Below are 24,012 nucleotides of genomic sequence, written 5' to 3'. Positions count from 1 at the left end.
CTCTTGACATAATCTTCCTTCAGGATTACCCCGACACCATTTCTCCTCCCATCCACACCATGGTAGAACAGTTTGAAACCACCTCCAATGCTGCTAGCCTTACTCCCCATCCACTTGGTCTCTTATACACACAGTATGTCCAGCTTTCTTCTCTCCATCATATCAGCCAACTCTCGCCCTTTGCCAGTCATCGTCCCAACATTCAGAGTTCCAACTCTCATCTCCACACTTCTACCCTTCCCCCTCTCCCACTGCCTCCGGACTCGCCTTCCCCGTCTCCTTCTCCTCCTTCGCCCAGCAGTAGCACAATTTCCACTGCTACCCTGCTGACCACCGGTACCGGTGGCGGTCGTTGGTAACCCGGGCCTCGACCGATCCGGTATGGAAATTCGTTTTGTTGTCCGCATAATGATTTGGCATCGGTTTTTACGCCGGATGCCCTTCCTGACGCAACCCTGCTCGCCTCTTACGACACACAGGGATATGGTACACCTATTCTAACCGGGGTATACACCGGCCCAGTCCACTGGTACTCATTTCGCTGACCTCGGAAGGATGGCAGGCTGAGTCAACCCCCTGGTGTTTTCGACTTGGTATATATATATATATATATATATATATATATATATATATATATATATATATATATATATATATATATATATATATATATAAATTCAGTGTCCCAATGAGGCTTGAACTCAAGACCTTTTGGGTCCCAAGCCACTGCCCCCTAACCACTGCGCCAACACCAGGCTGACCTCGTCATATGGTACACCAATCATTATGAAATCAATGATGACCACATTCATCGTTTAAACATCAATCGTACCTCTTGGATGTTATGGAGAGCATCGCTGCAGATTATGTCTCACCTGGTATAACCACATAATCCCCAAAGAACAACTGTCCATCTGCCACCGAGACGATTGTTCCCGCTAATGCAAACCATTCCACCAGAAGGCACATGGTGCATTCGTCAGATAAATCAAAATATGTGGAGTGTGATGAGCACTCCCCCGATCTCCAATGGGCATAAAGCCCTCCACTAAAGTGTCACCTCCATTCCGAGGCCTCAGCCTGGCGACTTTGTCAAACAGACAGAGATTACATGCTCAACATCAGTTAGATATCAAACAGAGCCAGCAATCTGGATTTCAAGCTTATTTGTCCTCATCAGGACAGCGGACTGATAAATATTTAACCAGTGATGCCCACATTATATAAATATACAATTTCTCAGGCTATACACCGGTCCAGGGCATCATAATCGTGCAGTACGGGCTGCTGCAAGGTTTCAGTGCTTTTGGAGAATTGAGAAAGTTCTTGAACTCTTTCGTTGTGCAGCGGCAATCTCTTTCTCTCGGTACTTTTCCAAGTATTTTCTCCTTCTTTTAGAAACTTTATTAGCTATTTTAGGAAACAATCCTTATGTCACACGCACAAAGTAGAGAAACACGTCCCAGTCAACATTGTTGCTTTGCAGTCCTGTGCATGGACGCAAAAGCATTCTAGGGTAGATTACGTCATTTGAGAAGGCACGTATTGCACATGGAAAACTCCATAAGGTGATTCCGATTCGATGTTTAAATCTGCAAAAGTCATGGTTCATGGCTCACCTGCTGATTTTGTTTGAGATTATAACCTGCACCTCCTCTATCCACGCCTCACTGGCCATACCATGTTCCACAAGTTATTTGCCGAACCCACTAAGGTCCAAGGTGGCAGCTAGCATTCCTTTGTCTCGATCTTTTCCTGCCTGTGGAATCACTTGCCTTTCCTTACTTCTCGACACACAATTCCAATGCACATTGAAACCTCTTCAATCATCTTGGGTTCATTTAATTTACTTTGCTTTCAGATTCCCCTCATAATAATGCACACAATGAGAACCAGTCACAATGAATGAAAGAAAGCAACTCGTGAAATAATTTTTACATTTCACACATTACAATATCGTGGATCCAAATCCCCACAGATTGACTGACAGATCCGAACTAGTCAATTAAACGTCATTCAAGACCTTTTCCTATCAACCGTCTCTCTCTCTCTCTCTCTCTCTCTCTCTCTCTCTCTCTCTCTCTCTCTCTCTCTCTCTCTCTCTCTCTCTCTCTCTCTCTCTCTCTCTCTCTCTCTCTCTCTCTCTCTCTGGGGACCAAACCAAGTGATGATGTCACTTTATTCCAAGACTATTTCAACACCTGATTCCAAGACTTTAATTTGAATTTTTTTAACCTTTTTTATGTGATTTTGTAGCCATTTCTAATGTCTGATTGCATGTCGCATGTAAAGTATGTGCTCGCAGCCTTTGTAGAAAAGATTTAGTGAGAATGATTTTTTTGCATGCACGATCATGTTGACGAACTTTACTATGAAGCCTGGAAGGTCAAACGCAATTCAACCCATGTGATTCCAATGTAAAATAAATGTGATTATTATGTGCTTTAACAAAGCTGCTTTTGTTGTGGGCGTGGGAGGATGTCTGTCCAATCGCAGTGTTCCATCTCATCTCATTTGTCCATCCATGACCTCTTCTGACCAATCTGGTGTTCATTTTTCAGGGCCATATCCGCTTCTTACTCTGTCTCTTCGTCTGGTGTGAACCCTCATTCTTATGCCATTCACCTCTTTGACAAACCCTGACATCAATCTTTATCAAAAACATCATTGGAAAAAAATATATATATAAGACAGATTAGTGTAAGTTCGTGCAGTGGAAGAATCAACATCTGGAAACTCCTGTGTAAAGTGATATCACAACTGCACAAAGCATTCTCAGGTTCCGAGACCGAAGTGCACAGTTTATATCATATACTGGGACACGGCATTGTGCAATGAAGTTTATGGTGGAAGGAAAATGCTCTACTTTCTGAAATTTACAGTAAATTACAAATACCATTTGATCATATGTTTTTCTCATTAAAAAGAGTCTTAGTCATGTAAGTTATAAATATGATCGTTAATGGAAATGGGTGATGAAAACACACACACACACACACACACACACACACACACACACACACACACACACACACACACACACACACACACACACACACACACACACACACACACACACACACGCCTGGTGCTGGCTTAATGGTTAGGGTGGTGGGCTTGGGATCCTAGCATCCTGAGTTCAAATCCCCCTTGGCTGTTGAAGTAATACCAGGTGGGGTTGACTCTGCCTATCATCCCTCTGAGGTCGGCAAAATGAGTGCCAGCTTGCTGGTATCCTGTGGTGGAGTGGCGACCCGTCCAGGCTTGTACCCAATAGCCAAGGAGACTGCTCAGGCAGCACCAACGCTCTGCATAGAGTATTTCCTAATGGATGTATGGGTGGACACATAACACAGCACAGACACCACAGCACACCACAGCACACCACACCTAGTAAGTAGACAGATATAGTGTAATTGAAACATTGGGGAAATACTGCTGGGTGCTCACCTTGCACCGGCTGGATAAGATAACCTGGAAACTGCTGGTAGGTGTGCATGACCCACAGAATATGTAATGGAGAAGAAAGTAAATACCTATGGATTTGTTTTTTTAATGCAATGAACAGACTTTGGGACATCACGGGTGATCAAGGTTGTGGTCAAGTTTCATCGGAATTGTGTGTGTAGTTTCAGAGAAGAAGTTGCAAGTGTTTGTGGACTGGAACTACATTCCAGGTGAGCTAAAAATGGTTTGTGCATCAGTCTTGATTCCATGTAATGAAGAGACCTCCACCACGAAGCACGACCTTTCAATGGCAGTGCACACTGGCCACACAGATATCCAACAGTTCTTCATATAACATTAGTTCAGGGCAGCTCTGCATTAAAATCACTTTCTGCATTAATGGCTTCATCGTGAGGACTAAAAAATGTTTGAAACTTGTAAAGAGAAGCTCTTAAGCTGAAATTAATGATGAATGTAGCTAAAACAACACAAAAAACCTTCAATGGCAAGAAAAGATAGAAAGCAGTAAAAGTATAAATATAATGATCGAGGAATAAAACAAGTAAAGACAGGATAAGATATATTTTTTTAAAGAACGGGAAGCAATGGTCCATGTTGTTGATCGCCCTGCGGAAAATGATCGTAAAGATTGTATGAACCATTTTCATGTAAATAGGAGTTCAAACAAGAGAACTACCAAGGTGATTCACCAATATGGGAGAGATCTTCAAAAGAGGCGGTGTCCAATGGTCACGGGGAGTTTGACAAGTTTGTCTGACCAACTTGTCCAGGACAGCACTGCTTCTGTTGAAACACCTTCACAAGTCGCACAAAAAGTGGTTTCTATGAAAGTTGTGAAAACAAGTTATTTCCAGCAAACATGGATGAGGCTGGCAAAGAATGTAATGGATCAAAATGGAAAAGGGGAAACACCATCAGTGGAATATCATTGAGAGTGAGAGTGAGACCAATGGGATGGGGAGAAGAACACAAGGGGTGAACAAGCTGCAATACAGCAAGACGAGGAAGGGGCAAACGGCGATGAAACAGAAATAGAACAAACCAACTGACAACGAACAAATAAAAATAGGTGAGGGTGAGGGGGAACAAATCATCTTAACCTGAAAAATGGGGAGTACTTGGGATTGGGTCCTTTCGGGGAGAAGAGATCATGAGTAAGGATGGTGGATGACCTGAGGTAGTGAAGAACGCCTGTCTTGAAACCATGGAAGGAAGAATGTGACTGAACAGACTGGGGAAGTTGGTTCGACGGACGAGAGAAAAGAAGAACAAATGAGTGGAAGTGAGCAGTGAGGCTGGATTTTGGGAGTTTAAAACGAAGAGGGTTACAGGCAGACCATGTGTGCCCTGCAGAAATCTGGGAGGGACAGAACCAAAAACAGGTCAGAGGGAGCAAGACCAAAAAGGAGACAGTAAAATACAGAGAGGCCACGAACCTGCCTCCAATGTAAGAGTAACAGACCTAGACACTCGGCTTCAGTGAAGGAGATCCCAAAAATTTTGAAGACCTTGTTTTCCAGGGAATCAATAATGGCAAGGTGTGAAGCAGGGATGCCAGCCAAAAGGGGAGAGCAGTACTCCATTAAGCTGTGAATGAAGGCCTTTAAGGTTTGTCAAACATTCAGATTTGCCAAGGAAAGACCTGGCTTGATGGAGGGTGCTCAGTCAGCCGCTGGCTTTGGAGGCTGTCTCGGAAATGTGGTCTGCCCAAAATAGATCATGGCTGATGGTGAGGCCCAAAGGATTGAGTGACTTTACATCTTGAGGTGGTTTGTTTAGGAAGTAGATGGAATGATTTGCCAGACGGTGCTTTCGGAGAGACCGGATGAGTGTGTGGGATTTGGAATGGTTGAAAGACATATTCCAAGTGTTGGACCAGTTTCTGATTCTATGAAGGTCTCAAGAGGCTTTAAGACACGTGCACTGATGCCGTCTGGGTATGAGGCAGAATCAGAGTGGAGGTTTGCTAGAAACCTCTCCACCTTCTCAGGTGAGAAAGATTGTATCCAGGAGCAGTTGGGTGTGATAGGTTAATGTAGGTATAGAAGTGAGGGTTTTGGTACACAGTATTTGGAAGCAAACACAGAATTGAGGCATTTGGCCTTCTCGTGAGCAGAGTCGGCTGTAGTGCCATTTGAAGTGAGAGGAGATATCTTGGAGTAGCATACTCCAGAGAAAGACTTGACAACGCACCACGAGGTCTTTGAAGAAGGAGACAGGTTTGAGAGTTCTGTCTTGAGGTTCACCAGTTGTTGTTTTCTGGCTTTTCTGAGAGTGGACACACTTGTTCCAGGATTTGTGGTATGATCTGAGATTGCCTTTGGTCGGATTTGCTTTTCAGGAAGAGAAAGAAAGTTGTTTGAACGCAACTGCCTCACCACAAGATTCTGCGTACCAGGGGTGAGTGGATGAGTATGATAATTGCAGACAAAATGGTATAAATCTGCACAAAAGGGAACACAAGCTTGTGTAGAAGGATTCCCAGGCAGTATTCGTATCTGGAGAGGTCGAAATGAAGGACCAGTCTTGACATAACATGGCAGCTTGCATTCCTTGCCAGTCAGCTTGAGTGAACTGCCAGACTCTATAGCACAGAGGCAGTTATCTTGCAATAGTCAGAGAGATGTTAGCTCTCACAATCACATGATCATTTGAACTTATTGGAGCAGAAGAGGAACAGAAGACATTCGTTGAGAAATTCATCATTACCAAATCTAGAAGGGAGGATTTGTCACTGGGAGATATCCAGGTCATAGGGTTCACTGATTGGGTGAGGTCCATTGAGTCACAGAAGTCCTTTGCTGCAATGCTATGTCTGGTTGAAGAGGTACCAACAAAAGAGAACACCCAGGGAGATGCACAGTGGAATTGGGGACATCCTGCGAGAGAGGGGGATGCATGTAAAATGAAATGTGGGGTGAGCATGGAAGGGCGGGATGCTGTGGAAGCAGATAAGGGTGAGAAGCTGGGGAAGCAAAAAGGGTGTGTGATTCCGGGGAAACAGAAAGGGGTTGGGGCACTGGGGAAGCAGAAAGGAAGCGGGATGCTGGTAAACCAGAAAGGAGGCCGGATTCCTTGGTTTTGAGAAGATGTGGGAGTAAACACAATTGCTGTTTTAAAAGGTTTAAATTGAAAGAGTGAGATGGAAGGAATATTTGGGACTGAATAAATTAGGAATGATTTGTGAATGAATGATGTTGAATGACATTTAATTTCTGTAATTTGAGGTTGCTTTGAGAAGGAAGAAAGAAAAAGCAAAAGGTTTTTTAGGCAGGGTAAAAAGAGATGGGTTTAAGGAGGGGAAAATTAGCAAGGCCTTGATAAGGAGGTAGGGTCTGTCGAACACATACATGGTCAACAGAAAGTGAGAAGAAACACAAAACGTAAGGTAACGTAATTTTTTTTTTCTTTTTAGCTCACCTGGAACATACTACAGGTGAGGTATTAGCATCACGCAGAGTCTGTCCGTCAGTCAGTCTGTAAACACTCGGATGTTCTTCTCTGAAAGTACACACACAATTTTGATGAAACTTGAACACAACCGACCACAACCTGGAGATATGGTGAGTGTGTATGGGAAAGTTGAAAACTGGAAGGGCACTCGGTGGAGCGCATACCTCCACCACGTAACGCCTGGTCCACGAGAACATATCAGGCCCAATACATTTTTGAAATATCATGCTATATATAATTTATGGCCCAATCTCTCAATGGTGAAGAATCACTTTAAAAATTAAAAACTTTTAGCAACCTGATCCGGAATGATTATTTAGCTTTTTGGAAGCAGATCACTTGGAGGACCAAAAGAAGAAACTACAGCCAGGAAACACATCATTTTTTTTTCTCTTTATGAACTGTTCAACTCACAGAGTATTATTGTTGGAGTGTTTCATACCATAATTACATTGCAATACTCAAACAGGATAACCCGATGAAAATGTCAACTTCACATTTTCCATTGTGCCCTTGTTTAACTTCAACGTTCAAATAACAAAGCAGGCTCCTCTCTTTGGGTTTCTCTGGTATGTTGAAATGTGATCCAGAGCACGACGAGGCACTATAAATAAACGTTCATTGAACTTGCTGAGAGCTGCATCATCCTCAGTAAAAATAAGCATCGAATGTGTAAAGTTTGTGATGAGATCTCGCATATAGATCGGTATCTATCCCAATGTAGATAACCCTGTGCTAAGTAAATGCACACAAATTGTGGTTAAAACTATTCAAGGACAAGTGTGATGATCCCTTCCTCTATGTCTCGGAAATGTGTCCATTTCTCAGTAATTTCAGTGGTAGACTCCTGAAAGTGTAGGTGACACATTTCTGTACATTGGCATCCGTTACAGTAATAACTATTAAAATATGCTTGTTAATTTTATTGATGTGAAGATCTTGTATCATCTGCTTCTTTTTATATTTTGAAGATTTATTTCCTCAAAGAGCTTACTGACTCGACGTCTCTCAGATTTCTGTTCATTTGTACGGGTTGCGTATTATCCTTATTCAAACGTGTCATTCAAAATACCTCTCGCTGCGTAATTCGAAACACCTCACTGCACTGGAAAGGGTGGGGACACACTCTCTCCCACCTCGAGCGACGATACACATTTACATGGAGAATTTGCGTACACTTAACCCCCCCCCCCCACAAGACCACCGGGAAAGATAAAAACACCCCGATACACAAATTGCAGTCATGCTGATCCTATGTAGCAAGTCTGGATGTAATTGTCCCAGAACTGTAGGAGGTGTAGCGTGACAAACAAACAAGTAGAACTACATTCAAAGTACACTGCCCCCATATCAAATACTGCAAATAAATAACATATCTTCCAGTGCGCGACATTGCCGGAGTAATGTCATTTATCGAAATTTAGTGATTAATCGAAAAAAATGAATAATTAATCGATTCATTAATTAATCAATAAATGAAAAATAACTTTTATAGCCAATTACTTGTTCGCTATCACGTCCAAATTTCATCTTTCAAGCTCAAAAGGTGCCTGAGATATTGTCCAGATGAGAAAGAAAATAAATGAGTAATTAATAAATCCATAATAATGAAGTAATTAAAAGATTAATCAAAAAAATTATAAAATAATGTTTTTGCCAAAGCACATCTTCAATTTTGTCCCCAAATTTCAACTTCCTAGCTCAAAGAATGGCTGAGATATCTTGCCTGGACAAACAAGAAAACAAACAAACAAACGGTGTGAAAACTGAGTACTCCCTTTCAGTGCACATCATCAGCAGGCACCGAAGGCATTGACATCGCGCAGCATCTGGAGATGGAATTGGGAGGGAGCTGTGGACAAAAACACACACCGGCCGATGAATTATAGTACAGATTCTTTGGAGAGTTTTAGGAGAAGCTGCGTTTTATTGTTTACCAAACTTTTCAGTGTTTATTTTTATGTGCCATACCGTGGAGTACCCATACAAACCGTCATGTTCTTTGACATGAGACAGGATGTCATTCCTTGCTTTGGTGCTGCCAAACATTCTGAAACTGAGTTTTTGCCATTACAATTATTAAGCAAAATATTTAAAATGGACAAACTTATAATCACTTGGAACACTCACTTTTCGCAAATATCCTGGCACCCTCTACATTATGTATGATAAGTGCAGTTCCTTAATGATGTTACCAAAATTGATCTTATGTTGGTGAAGAATTACTGTTTGCTAGTGTCACCGATGAAGATTGTTTAAGTATTGTTGTATTGTTTCACTTGGATTTTAAAAATGGTTAATTGTATTTGCTTTAGTATAGGAGCTCCGTCAAATAGTATAGGAGCTTAGTACAGCTCCGTCAAAGAGCTGTACACCACAAAAATACTTTACCATAGCGACAGGTGTCCCAGATAATACTATAGCTACAGGTATCCCAGATAAGACTATAGCTACAAGTGTCAAAGATAAGACTATAGCTACAGATGTCCCAGATTTGAATATGTCTACATTTCTCCAAGATAAGACTATAACTGCAGGTGTCCCAGATAAGACTATAGCTACAGGTATCCCAGATAAGACTATAGCTACAGGTATCCCAGATAAGACTATAGCTACAAGTGTCAAAGATAAGACTATAGCTACAGATGTCCCAGATTTGACTATATCTACATTTTTCCAAGATAAGATTATAACTGCAGGTGTCCAAGATAAGACGATAACTACAGGTGTCTCAGATAAGATTATAGCTACAGATGTCCCAGATAAGACTACAGCTACAGGTGTCCAAGATAAGACAATAGTTACAGGTGCCCAGATAAGACTATAGCTGCAGGTGTCCCAGATAAGACTACAGCTATAGGTGTCCAAGATAAGCCAATAGTTACAGGTGTCCAAGATAAGACTATAGCTGCAGGGGGTCCCAGATAAGACTATAGCTACAGGTGTCCAAGATAAGACTATAGTGACAGGTGTCCAATATAAGACCATAGCTGCAGGTGTCCAAGATAAGACTATAGCTGTAGGTGTCCCAGATAAGACTATAGCTACAGGTGTCCGATTTAAGACTATAGCTACAGGTGTCCCAGATGTGACTATAGCTTCAGGTGTCCCAGATACGACTATGGCTGCAGGTATCCCAGATAAGACTACAACTATAGGTGTCCAGGATAAAACTATAGCTACAGGTATCCCAGATATGACTATAGCTACAGGTGTCCCAGATAAGAATATAGTGACAGGTGTCCCTGATAAGACTATAGCGACAGGTGTCCAAGATAAGACTATAGCTACAGGTGTCCAAGATAAGACTATAGCTACAGGTGTCCAAGATAAGACTGTAGCTGCAGGTGTCCCAGAAAAGACTATAGCTTCAGGTATCCCAGATAAGACTATATCTACAAGTATCCAAGATAAGACTATAGCTACAGGTGTCCAAGATAAGGCTATATCTACAGTTTTCCAAGATTGCACTATAGCTGCAGGTGTCCAAGATAAGACTATATCTACACTTGTCTGAGATAAGGCTATAGCTGCAGGTGTCCAAGATAAGACTATGACTGCAGGTGTCCAAGATAAGACAATAGCTACAGTTGTCCAAGATAAGACGATAGCAGCAGTTGTCCAAGATAAGACTATAGCTGCAGGTGTCCAAGATAAGACAATAACTGCAGGTGTCCCAGATAAGACTATAGCTACAGGTGTCCCAGATAAGACAATAGCTTCAGGTATCCCAGATAAGACTATAGCGACAAGTGTCCAACATAAAACTATAGCGACAGGTGTCCCAGATAAGACTATTTCTACAGTTGTCAAAGATAAGACTATAGCTTCTGGTGTCCCAGATAAGGGTATAGCTACAGGTGTCCAAGAAGAGACTTTTGCTGCAGGTGTCCCAGATGAGACTAGAGCTACAGGTGTCCAAGATAAGACTATATCCACAGTTGTCTGAGATAAGACTATAGCTACAGGTGTTCAAGATAAGACTATAGCGCCAAGTGTCCCAGATAAGACTATAGCTACAGGTGTCCCAGATAAGACTACAGCTATAGGTGTCCAGGATAAGCCAATAGTTACAGGTGTCCCAGATAAGACTATAGCTGCAGGGGGTCCCAGATAAGACTATATCTACAAGTATCCAAGATGAGACTATAGCTGCAGGTATCCCAGATAAGACAATATCTAAAGTTGTCCAAGATAAGACTATATCTACAGTTTTCCAAGATTGCACTATAGCTGCAGGTGTCCAAGATCAGACTATATCTACAGTTGTCTGAGATAAGACTATTGCTGCAGGTGTCCAAGATAAGACTATGACTGCAGGTGTCCAAGATGAGATGATAGCTACAGTTGTCCAAGATAAGACGATAGCTTCAGTTGTCCAAGATAAGACTATAGCTGCAGGTGTCCCAGATAAGACTATAGCTACAGGAGTCCCAGATACGACTATAGCTACAGGTGTCCCAGATATGACCACAGCTACAGGTGTCCCAGATACAACTATGGCTGCAGGTGTCCCAGATAAGACTATAACTATAGGTGTCCAGGATAAAACTATAGCTGCAGGTATCCCAGATACGACTATAGCTACAGGTGTCCCAGATAAGAATATAGTGACAGGTGTCCCTGATAAGACTATAGCGACAGTTGTCCAAGATAAGACTATAGCTGCAGGTGTCCAAGATAAGACTGTAGCTGCAGGTGTCCCAGAAAAGACTATCGCTACAGGTATCCAAGATAAGACTACAGCTGCAGGTGTGCCAGATAAGACAATATCTATAGTTGTCCAAGATAAGACTATAGCTACAGGTGTGCAAGATAAGACAATGTCTACAGTTTTCCAAGATTGCACTATAGCTGCAGGTGTCCAAGATAAGACTATAGCTGCAGGTGTCCAAGATAAGACTATTACTGCAGGTGTCCAAGATAAGACTATAGCTACAGTTGTCCAAGATAAGACGATAGCTACAGTCGTCCAAGATATGACTATAGCTGCAGGTGTCCAAGATAAGACTATAGCTGCAGGTGTCCAAGATAAGACGATAACTGCAGGTGTCCCAGATAAGACTATAGCTACAGGTGTCCCAGATGAGACAATAGCTGCAGGTATCCCAGATAAGACTATAGCTACAAGTGTCCAACATAAAACTATAGCTACAGGTGTCCCAGATAAGACTATTTCTTCAGTTGTCAAAGATAAGACTATAGCTGCTGGTGTCAAAGATAAGACTATAGCTGCTGGTGTCCAATATAAGATAATAGCTACAGGTGTCCAAGATAAGCCTATAGCCATAGGTGTCCCAGATAAGGGTATAGCTACAGGTGTCCAAGAAGAGACTATAGCTGCAGGTGTCCCAGGTAAGACTAGAGCCTCAGGTGTCCAAGATAAGACTATAGCTGCAGGTGTCCCAGGTAAGACTAGAGCCTCAGGTGTCCAAGATAAGACTATAGCTGCAGGTGTCCCAGATAAGACTATAGCTATAAGTGTCCCAGATACGACTATAGCTACAGTTGTCCAATATAAGACTGGACCATTATATTTTAATCAAAAGAGTTTAGAGAACACCTTACCCCACGTGGTCTTGAGATAAACGTAAAGATAATAATAATAATAATAATAATAATAATAATAATAATAATTAATAAATATAACAAGAGGAAAAATAGAATACAACAAGAACCTGGAGTGGGTCCACAAGCAGCAAATCTGTTTGTCGTGATGACTTAAGATGCCGTATTTTTTTTGTCCAAGTACTGCTAAATGGAAGGGTTTTGAAAATGTCAAAAAAAGCGATTTGTGTTCCACAATGTTTTGTATACAATTCAATTTAAATAAAATAAATATTTTAAAGGTTGTAGAAATTTTTTTTGAAAGTTCACCACCATTGATGCAGCGTCTTTTACACCACCCTATTGAACAACTTACATTAGCTCTTTGTGCCTTGTGTTTGTGTCCTTTATGACATCCTGAAAAAAAGTGAGTTTCCTGTTTGGAATGATTTTAATTGTGTTTGACCGACAGGTTGCATACAATTTAAACAGAGTAAAAAAATTATCTCACTCCTCTTTGTGCATGTGCGATCAGGAAGAATTCAGAGCCCAAACACTGCTAAATTACAGGTTCGTTTTCCGATTCATGTTCAAAATATAACATTCAATTTAAATTAAGTTGGTCCTCCATCATAAAACTGCAGTTTGCAGATGGACGGACAGAAGTGAACCAATTGCTTAACCCCACTCTGCTTCACGTGTGTGGGGTAATCCATCCATCCATCAGGACCATACTCTGTGCAGAGCATTGGTGCAGCTGAAGTAGTCTCCATGGCTATTGGGTACAATCCTGGATGGGCCACCACTCCAACACCGGATACCAGCAAGCTGGCACTCATTTTTGCTGATCTCAGAAGGATGACTGGCAGAGTCAACCCCACCTGGTCTCTGTCTCTATCTATCGAGTGCAGCCTGTGGCTGCTGGTTCCATATCTGGTTGGGATGCGGCTTTGCCGCCGATGCAGTGTCCCCCTTACCAGTCCACTGGTACTCATTTTGCCGACCTCGGAAGGATGACAGGCTGAGTCAACCTCCTGGTGTATTAATTCAGTGGCCAACGGGGCTTGAACTCAGGAACCTAGGATCCCAAGCCACCACCCTAACCACGAAGCCAACACCAGGCTACCCCACCTGGTATTAATTCAATAGCTGAGTGGGATTTGAACTCACGATCCTAGGTTCCCAAACCCACCACCATAACCATTAAGCCAACACCAGGCATGTGGGGTAATAACTTTATCAAGAGGTTATATTGTTGCGAATCTGGAAGCCATGAGCACACAACATTCAGGTCCTATAGCTCAGTCATATCGATAAGTGAATGTGGATAGATAGCTTCCCGTCCCTTATCTCATGGGTAATTAAATGTTCATGTGCTGTGGAGTTATTTTGACAGCTAGGGTTTTTCTTTTACATTTTTCCACCAACATGAACTACAACAACAGCTGCGGACCACTCCAGCTCCAAATAAAACAACGACGAAAACCCTCTGCTCCCGGCATTCTCCAAGTGCTCAGTAAAGGAAAGGTCATGCCCCCACCCACCGATTCGCTTGGCGGGGCGAAAAGTGGGGGAAAGGTCAAGCCGCGCCCGAGAATGAATCACGCCTGAGCGAGCCCCGCCCGAGAATGAACCACGCCTGAGCGAGCCCCGCCCGAGAATGATCCGTGCCTGAGTGAGCCGCGCTCGAGAACGAATCGCGCATGAGTGAGCGTGCCGGAGAGGATAAAAAGGAACAGAGAATCCTCGCAGAGAGCGTCTTCTTCTTCCTCCTCCTCCAAATGATCAAGAGCTTGGGCATCAGAGACACGATCCACCACCAGAGCCACAAGGGTGTGCGCCGTCTCTCAGAGGGATACGGAGGCGAGGCTTTAACTGCCAGGACAAGCGCCGAGCGGAGTTGAGCAGGCTGATTGCGGCTCGCCGGTGTCTGGTTTCGGCTCGCCTCTCGCTGGTCCCTGGGTCGACTCAACGCAAAGACCACATGAGGTGGACAGGTCCGAGGCAGAATCTGGTCTTCAGCTCGTCCTTTCCATCCGAGCTGGAGGCCTCAATAAAGACCATTTTGGTCCGGTTATTTTGGGTGTGTGCGTATGTGTGTTTGTTGCGCCAGTCTGCTAAGTAATGAATTGTTAAGTCTCTTGCTGTACATACGTGCTTATTAATATTTGGATAACTCTTCTCTTCTGTGTTCCCCTCCCTGCTTATTGTTAAATAAACATCCCCCTTTGTGAAATGTATCAGCTCGTTCGTGTCCCTTCCTCCATTGGCTTAGCGTGCTGCGTGTTGGAAAATTAGCAAGGCCGTTGTGCCGCCATAAGGGGACATTCGGGACCGACGGATCTCGGTGACCATCCGCTCGGGTCGCACACGGTTCGAGTACGCTAGCGGCTCGTTCCTTACGGGTGCCGTCGAGGGTGTGGATACTCGGTAAATTGCCACGTGCTTATCTAGGTATTTTGGAAATTGGCAAATAACCCTGTACCACGTGGAAGAAATATTGACGCTTCGCGGTCCGATAAGGGACCCGTACTTTTCGGAGTTTTCCGAAGAAGTACGATCTAAATTCCGGGTGATCGGTGGAGTCGACTCTACGGCTCCATCTAGCGGTGGTGCTCGTCGCCGATACCCGGTCCGCAACAATATAACCCTAAGAATTTAAAGAAAACTTTATATACTTGAATTGTAGATTTTAGCATGTGATTTTACTTGTTTCTCAATCTTGTTTGTTTTCCTTTTCCATGGGTAGATTCATAAATCAAGACCACTCTCAATATAAGTGCATGAAGAGATGCACTCAGTCAGTACCAGTTGTTCAGTGGTGTTTCTGGTGGGAATATGGCAGAAACTTGTTGTGACTGACTACTGAAGATATACCAAAACTTCCAAGGACTTCTGCAACTGCCTCCTCAGAGTGAGCTGTTTTGGCCCAAGGCTTGTTAACATTTAAGGTGAGAATGTTATCCTTCTAGACAATAAAAACACTTTAAATGTGGAATGATGCTTCTTTGTGATCTGTCGTGTTAATCTGAAAGTATTGCAGTTATCAAAATATTTAACTGATTGTTATACAATAACGTTCCATGAAAGAGGGGACGGTAAACTGGTTGTCCCATCGGCTCGAATTTACTTGTGTATGTTCAAGATTTAATGACGCCTTTCGAAAAGAAATGTCCAATTTGTGCCAGTACTCAAGCCAAGTTCGAGGTTCATAGATCTGCAGAGATGGGCACCAATGGGTTTGTGATGACTACTGAAGTTTAATCATGGCTAATGTTTTTTTATGGCACCCTAGAAGTAGTTACAGTTAAGCAACAAAGACTCATGCGGTAGCAGGATAGAGTATATCCGTGTATAACATCCTCACCAAGTCCTGGTATGTACACACCTAAAATCTCCAAAGCGTGTGTATATTTACAGTTATGAGGAGATTGTTTTGCTTGCATTCCATCGCTGAGATGTCAAACACCCTATGGTGGGCATTCTGTTTGTATTTTTTTTAGTATTGCCACGTTAATCCAGTTTATAAGTCCTATTAAACAGCAATATAAAGGGTTCAGCATTGAAGTTTAAGTACATTTTACATGAATTACAAGTAAAAAGATACAAAGGACATATCAAAGTATTTCAGATTCTGTCAGTCAAAGCTTCATGAGGTGAGTGCTTCAATGGGATAATGATGTCGATTACACCTTTCTTGGTCCTTAGGAATTCATTATAGATGAAATAAAATTAATTTGTGTAAAGTGGTCTGTTTTGTCCATAAAAGTTATTCTTGGAACACTTTTTGCTGAGACCTCGTACATATGGGTATCTTTCCTTTCTCAGGAAAGTTTAATCACTGAGAAAATATACAAATGTGACAAGGAAGGTCATTGGGTATAAAAAAATATATATTTCACTTTTAAACAATGATAACTTCTTGTATATTGCACTTTTAAGTCAGTTTTTTTTTTTAATACAATGTAGAGTTTTATTACTTGCTATATTATCGTTCAACAAACACAACTTTTTGTTTCAGAGCCATAAAAATATGTGAAGTACAATAAAACTTTAAAATTTTTAAAAAACACAGGAATACTAAAGAATGACATTTGGTCACCTTATCGCACAAATTGCTTATTCATCAGTTAGCAAAATGAAGGCAAAGCTTTGATTATCCCGAGATTTAGTTTGAGGTATTGAGAACAAACTTTTTCAATTTGGTGAGAGAAAAAAATTGTGTAGATATGGCCGTACAACACACACTTGTTGGGCCTTTTAATACCAGTTCTCAAACGAAGGAATGGCTCTTTTACTGAACATATGCTCGTACAACTTCTGAAAATGTTCGTTTCAAACACTTTCAACGTATCTTTGGTCATTTAATTAACCTTTGGTCAACCAGCTTTTGATTGCATTCTAAAATGCTCTTTATGTATGCTCCGTTACGCCACCACACTCACAACATGAAAATTCAAAACGTCAAGATAAAACAAGAGGAAAAGGTATGCAATGTATCTTAGTGGCTGGTTCACCAGAAATGTCTCTGACTGCCATGAAGCTCAGAATGTTCCTGCAGTGGGATACAAATTCTGCAGGCAGGGCAGTACCCCCTGCACTGGGATAGGGGATGCCAGGATACTCGAAGTATTCCCTGACAGCTCAGCTTCCATGGAGGTCACAGGAGTGATTGTGTTTCCACTGTAAAGCACATAATTGCTGAAGCATGGCATAACAGTTGCTGCTGAGAAAACGTCTGTATAGATGCCTCCAGGTATGGTAAGCAAGGGCATCAATACGAGGTTGCCGTCAGACCCCAGGGTTGTAACAAAAGCGACAGAAGGTAAAGTGCAGAGCAGGGGGTTTGGAGCCATTGGCATGGACGTGAAAAGAGTGGAGGAGCTAATGGGTGAGTGCTCATTGGCTAAATCTCCTCCACCGATCGCAGTCGAAATGTGATTGTCTATGAGGAAAAGAGAAGAGTAAAATGAGAAGGTAAGGAAAGTGAAAATAATAGAACATGGAACAGATGAAGCAGGATATCGAACAAAATAAATCAAACAATAAAGGCTAAATTTTTAATTTATAGAAAGAGTTGGAGTCTCATGGAAGACAAGGACGATGAAAAAGGTCAACATCAAGACAGGGCTAGAGAAAACCAAGCAGATGAGGAAATGAGGGAGAAGGATAAAAAAGACAGGTATGCAAGATGAAAACTTCAGCAAAAAAAAACATATATTAACAAGACAAACAGATGTGCAAAAAGTATATAATGTAAAAGAAAGTTGTGCTTTCAGCAAAGTTTCCGCATGGAATAAAATCATGGAAAGTAGAGTTGTGTAGCGGTTATGTGGAGCATTCAAAAAGTTCTACAAATGAGATTACTTTAGTCCGGAAAAATTTTAAACAAAATATTTTGCAAACGTGCAGATAAGCGTACACTTCCACATTCTGTTCAATCTCATTCTTCCCTCCAGGTCTTCAAGAAAGATGTACACCACCATCTCAGATCATCCCCAATCCGAAATGATGATGTTTTCTACCATCGGTAACCCTCACCCCCAAGCCCTCCTCCTTCAAAATATCCAGTTTTTCCAATATGACAGTTTCCTTCTGCATCTGCCCTCTTCACCACATGTGTTCTTTCCTACCACCCCCCCCCCCAATTTCTTCACACACCCATTGTTTATCCAAGTGTCTCTCTATTCTGTCCTGAAGCTCCACTTTGGTGTTCCCCTCACCCCCACCCCCTTCTGTTCCTTTTGTTTGTTCTATCTCTTCCACGAGCCTTGACTCTGTATACAAAAAACCCGAAGTGAGTAGGAAGAAAAAAACATTTCCTTATCAATACGGGACTTTTGAAATGACACAATCCTCTCCAGAATAGTTTGCACGCATACACAGAAACCCCTAGCATCAGTGGCCATCAGGGGAGGGTAATGTACGGTACCTGGAGAAAGTCTACCACCTCTTTCAAATTTTTCACCTTTTGTTACCTTGTCGCCTGGAATTAAATTCCATTAAATCAGAATTTTCCCACCTTTATTTACACATCATAACCCACAATGTCCAAGTGAAAAACAAATTCTTCAAATTTCAGAAAATTAATGAAAACGACATAACTAGAATATTTTGGTTGGATAAGTGTCCACCCCCCTTATTACAGCAATTGTCAGTGAGCTCAGGTGTAACCAACCACCTTCAAAATCACACACCAAGTTAATTGGCCTCCACCTGTGTTAAATTCCAGTGATTCTGATTATTTGAGAATAAAATCAGCTGTTCCTGTAGATTTCCTCTGCTGGGTGGTGCATTTCTTAGCAAAGACTCAACCATGAACTCCAAGGAGCTTTCAAAAGACCTCCGGGATAAAGTTGTGGAAAGGCACAGATAAGGAAATGGGTATAAAAATATTTCAAAGGTCTTGAATATCCCTTGGAGCACAATCAAAGGCAATCATTAAGAAGTGGAAGGCATCACTCCACAAATCTGGCCTGTATGGTAGGGTGGCAAGAAGGAAGCCATTACTCAAAAAAGCTCACCTTGAGTCCCATTTGAGGTCTGCAAAAAAAACACTCCAAAGATTCTGAAGCCATGTGGTAAAAAGTTTTGTGGTCTGATGAAACCAAGATGGAACTTTTTGGCCGAAATACAAAATGTTACGTTTCGCGCAAACCCAACACAGCACATCACCCAAAGAACATCATCCCGACTGTGAATCATGGTCATGGAAGCATCATGTTATGGGGATGTTTCCATCAGCAGGGACTGGGGCATTTGTCAGGATTGAAGGGAACATGGATGGAGCAAAATACAGAAAACTCCGACAGGAAAACCTGCTGCCCTCTGCAAGAAACCTGAAACTGGGACAGAAGTTCACCTTTCAGCATGACAATGACCCGAAGCAAACAGCCACAAGTACATTGGAGTGGATAAGAAACAAAAAGATAAATGTCCTTGAGTGGCCCAGTCAGAGCCCCGAACTAAATCCAATCAAAAATCTGTGGCATGACTTGAAGATTGCAGTTCATCAACACTCTCCACTCAACTTCACTCAGCTTGAACAGTTTTCTGCAGAAGAATGGGCAAATATTGCCCGATGAAGGTGTGCAAAGTTAGTGGAGACTGATCTCAACAGACTCACAACTGTGATTGCTGACAATGGTGTTTCCACCAAGTATTAATTTGGAGAGTGGGGGGGTGGACACTTATCCAACCAAGATATTCCAGTTTTATATTTTTAATTAATTTTCTGAAATTTGAAGAATTTGTTTTTCACATGGAAGTTGTGGGTTATGATGTGTAAATAAAGTTGGAAAAGTCTAATTTAATGGAATAGACATTAATTCCTGGCGTTTAGGCAACAAAAGGTGAAAATTTTGAAAGGGGGTGTAGACTTTCTATAGGCACTGTATATATGAGTGTGCAAGATAAGGATTGTTACCTAAAATGGCTCACAAGGCTTCTAAAATTTTACTTCTAAATGGAAGTATTTACTTCATACAATTTTTAGAATTCAACTTCTAAAAAAAAAATCCATTTTATAATTCCATTTTTGTTTGGTTCTGGGGTGATAAGAGTGGAGAAATAATACTCCATTTTTGCATCTATTTGAGAATAGTGTGTGTGTGTGTGTGTGTGTGTGTGTGTGTGTGTGTGTGTGTGTGTGTGTGTGTGTGTGTGTGTGTGTGTGTGTGTGTGTGTGTGTGTATGTGTATGTATCTGCTACTGCTTGCTTGTATTAACGGGAATTGGTAGGAAGTCGACACCTCTCATCCACGGATATTTCTGGTATTTCCTATATTTTCTTGAGTCCGATTTGCATCCAGGAACAACAATTATGGTAAACCATTTTGAAATTGCCACTGTTTCATCTAAATGCTGAACATTATGTTAAGAAGACGATGTGACACAGATGTTGCCCTCGAAATGGCAGGTTAAAAGTGCCCCGATTAGCACAAGTGAGTCGGTGAAAGCACCAGCGCATGCGTGAAACGCCTTATTTGCCTTTATATGTCATTTCAAAAGTCCCGTGTTGTGTCTTGAAATATACGAAAATCTGGTTTCATTGGAGTATTGTGAGTATCCAGTTGATAAAACTTTTTGAACGCTCCTTATTGGGGAGCTGTTTGCTCTTGCTCCTCGCACTTTGGATAATAACCCTGCTGACAATGAAATAGCCAAAAAATCAGGGAAACGGATCATCTTTGCACAAAATATGTCAGTAAACAAACTATATCAGTGCTTGCTCAAAGTAGATTCTACTGTACCTGTTTGTAAAGATATTCGTGGTGCCACCATGAGTCCAGGTTGAAGAGCATTACTTTCACCCATGACCTGGAGTGGGGTAGCAATCTGTACTGCAGAGAAAGGTTGCAGTGGTGTGTGCGTATATGGCATTGCAGTTGCATTTGCATTTGTGCTTTGCCCAGGCAGGGTGCCCAGCGCCATACTACAGCCTACTTGTTGGGGTGGTACCGAAGGTTTTAACAAGGATGGGTCCAGAATCATCTGCAGTGAATCATCTAAATCTGATTCCTTTTGAGTGGGATGATCCTCAAGCACACCACATGGACTGCCTGTGTAGAGAAGGTTTGGTAGCTTTGGATCAGTCCACCCACCGATATCTTCCCGACCGCTGGGTGACATACTACAAAAAATACCATCGTTGTGCTGTGCTTCACTCAGATCGAGATTGCTGAGACATAATGAGGATGTTGCGTCTATATCTGGAAAGCAAGGAGCCTCTAAAGGATCTGCTCCATCTGTATCTGAGGTAGCCGGAGACAAAACAGGTGTCATGCCTGTGTTGAAGGACGAATCCGATGAAAATACCTCTTCTAAGAGTGATTCAACTACCTGGTTATTCCTCATGTTAATGTCAAGCTCAGACGGAGGTGACAGGGGCAGTAGAATGTCATCTTGGCATGGGTCTCTTTCTTTCTGCACACACTGCTCATCGTCCGATTCACTGTGAACACAAAAACGTGAGAGGAACATAAACAGACATAATTACAGAGTTCATCGAACATACTACCCCACACAGTGTTCAGATTTATACTTCAACTTAAAAAATTAGCTCCCGTTATGAGCCTTGTGGTGTTTCTCGCGCACCGTTTTTAATGAGGCCAAATGTAAAGCGATGGACAAAGTTAGTTGTGCCAAAAGGCAGAGAAAGTTATGACGTTGGGCGAAAAGATCGAGTTGTTAGATCGGTTGGCTCAAGGAGAAAATGTGGAATTTGTACGGTCCGCCATTATGGGATCAATGATTGTTGGTAGCGCTTTCCACCATTGGACTCTTCCTCATTCGTAAACCTTCATTTTTCCTTAAAACTCATTCACAAACCTTCATTATCCTTCAAACCTCATTCCCAAACCTTCATTTTTCAACTCCGTATTCAAACCTTCTTACTAAATCCTTAATTTCCGACACCTGGATTTGAACCCCTGTTCTCACACATTCTCATGCGCAGCTCAAACAAATTGAGGTGAAGGGATTTATGCCGGAGTAGGTTTTTAACACCGACAAGACAGGATTATTCCTGAAGATGATGTCATCTACCTTGCTATCCAAGCAGGGAAGACTGTGGTTCAAGGTAAGGTGATTTAAGGATCGTGTTACACTTCTCCATTGTGGGTTGTGGCAATGATGCAGGCGCCTCTGTTGTAAAGCTAATGCTGCTGTTCCGTTTGCTGAATAGCCTTCCCAACTCACCCTTCCCTGCTCTCCCTTCCCTGCTCACCCGGTCCCCCTTCCCCTGCTTGACTCCACCCTCCCCCTCTAACAGCATCATCCAGAGCTAAGTCTTGTGTTTTCTATTTAAGGCAGAGTGCAGTACGAATACGTAATATGTTTACCCTCACCCACCTCGCTGTTTTGAAATATATTTAAAAAGTAAAACTCTTGTGTTTTTGTTGAATTACCTCCATTGCCGAAGGTGGAAGGAGATTATGGTTTCACCCCTGTCTCTCTGTTTGTTTTCTTATGACGAAAACTGAAAATTTCATTCATATGTCAGTCTATCTCGTTTGTATGTTTGTCTTTGAGTGCGATAAGTCGAACACTTTCAGATATCTTTGTCAAACTTTACCAGAGGATTCCGAAGGACAAAAGTGAGGCTGTCAATGTTTTTTGACTATATATGTCAAAAGGTCAAGGTGACAGTGATGTTATTTGCATAAAAATGATATAACCAAAAGTGTCTGCGCTATGTGATGTCAATCAAACTTGACACAAAGTTGTTGGAAAACATCACCTACAAATTCCAAGCAGATTTGATAATCCGATCGTTATTAAAACATACAATTTCTGCAGGGGCTGGGGGGACAGATAACGCATTTCCAAAAAGGCAGCAATCTGTTGATGTATAACGTTGTTTCCGTGGCAACGAAGTCCCCCATGTTCAAGTAAAGGGGGGGGGGTTTTAGGGACAAAAAAAAAATTCAGAAACGATTCCAGATACAGGTATCAAATTGCAAACATGTTCGAAGGTCAAGGTGACAGTGACATCATTTGCATGAATTCCATCATACCTTGTCAGGCTTACCACCTGCTGCCTTCTTGTTACTTGCAAAATCGAAGATTTTTCATGAATATTGGTTTGTCGATTTTGTTATTCTGTCTGTCTGATTGTCTGTCTGCTTGTCTGTCTCTTTGGCTGTCTGTTTGTCTGTCTGTTTATCGCCTACAGGTCACAATTTTAAACCAATCCTCACGAAACTACACCACATGGTACCGTTTGTGATAAGGAAGAAGCCTATTGTTTGAGGTCAAAAGGTCAACGTGGGCCAAAGGTCAACAACTAAGGTGTGATTTCTAAAATCCTCAATTTGCATCCAATTGAGTTGAAATTTGAAAAGGATTTATATTTCAGGTCAACGAATTCAATGAGCCAATTATTTTTGAGGTCAACCTAGAACAAAAGGTCAACATATTTCAAAGGTCAACAACTTCGGTGTGATTTCTAAAATCCTCAATTTTCATCTGATTGACTTGAAAGTTGAAGAGTATTTACATTTCACGTCACTGAATTCAATGAGCCATTTATTTTTGAGGATGACATGTACCAAAAGGTCAACATCGACCGAAAGTTCAACAACTAAGGTGGTGTTTCTAAAATCTTCAATTTTCATCCGATTGATTTGAAATTTGAAGTAGAGTTGCATATTTGGTCACTTAATTCAACCACCAATTATTTTTGAGGTCAAATGTGTTTTATGGATTTTGCAAGTATCGTGCTCTGCACGACGTCCTCTTCTTCTTGTTTGTTTGTGTATGTGCAGGATATCTCAAAGTGTGTTAGTATTTGGTGTACATATTGGGTGTGTGACAAGGACAAACTGATTCGATTTTGGTGAAGATCCGAATCCAGAACTGACAATTTTTTGAGTGATTACTCACCATTGAGAGATATGGCTAAACTGAGAAATAGCACGATATCTCAAAAAAGTTTTGGATGGATTCGAACGAAACTTGGTGGACAGTTTGAGTGTGTGACAAGGAAGAACTGATTCAATGTTGGTGAAGATCAGAATCCGGATCAGAAATTTTTTTACAGAA

General features: G+C 41.8%; 1 protein-coding gene and 1 long non-coding RNA gene across 2 annotated transcripts in view; one reads left to right on the top strand and one right to left on the bottom strand.

Annotated features, from left to right (window-relative positions):
• The window catches only part of LOC147024087 (uncharacterized), a 35,417-nt gene that overhangs the window by 9,198 nt on the left and 2,207 nt on the right, over window positions 1-24,012 (top strand). Inside the window, exons 2-3 of the long non-coding RNA XR_015060528.1 lie at window positions 15,218-15,419; window positions 23,144-23,259. This is a non-coding gene — a long non-coding RNA (uncharacterized LOC147024087). The remainder of the gene's footprint in view (window positions 1-15,217; window positions 15,420-23,143; window positions 23,260-24,012) is intronic.
• LOC147024086 (uncharacterized) overlaps window positions 16,118-24,012 on the bottom strand; it is a 36,828-nt gene continuing 28,933 nt past the window's right edge. The window contains exons 2-3 of the mRNA XM_085890279.1: window positions 20,721-21,421; window positions 16,118-17,413 (exon numbers count right to left, since the gene is read on the bottom strand). Coding sequence (XP_085746405.1) covers window positions 17,013-17,413; window positions 20,721-21,421 — 1,102 coding nt within the window. The 3' untranslated portion in view covers window positions 16,118-17,012. The remainder of the gene's footprint in view (window positions 17,414-20,720; window positions 21,422-24,012) is intronic.

The sequence above is a fragment of the Eptatretus burgeri genome, chromosome 7 (assembly GCF_056783735.1).
Source record: "Eptatretus burgeri isolate ZD-2024b chromosome 7, Ebu_testis_v1, whole genome shotgun sequence".
Classification (NCBI taxonomy): Eukaryota; Metazoa; Chordata; class Myxini; order Myxiniformes; family Myxinidae; genus Eptatretus; species Eptatretus burgeri.
The sequence above is the reverse complement of the archived record's forward strand: the minus strand, read 5'-3'. Positions and strand labels throughout refer to the sequence as shown.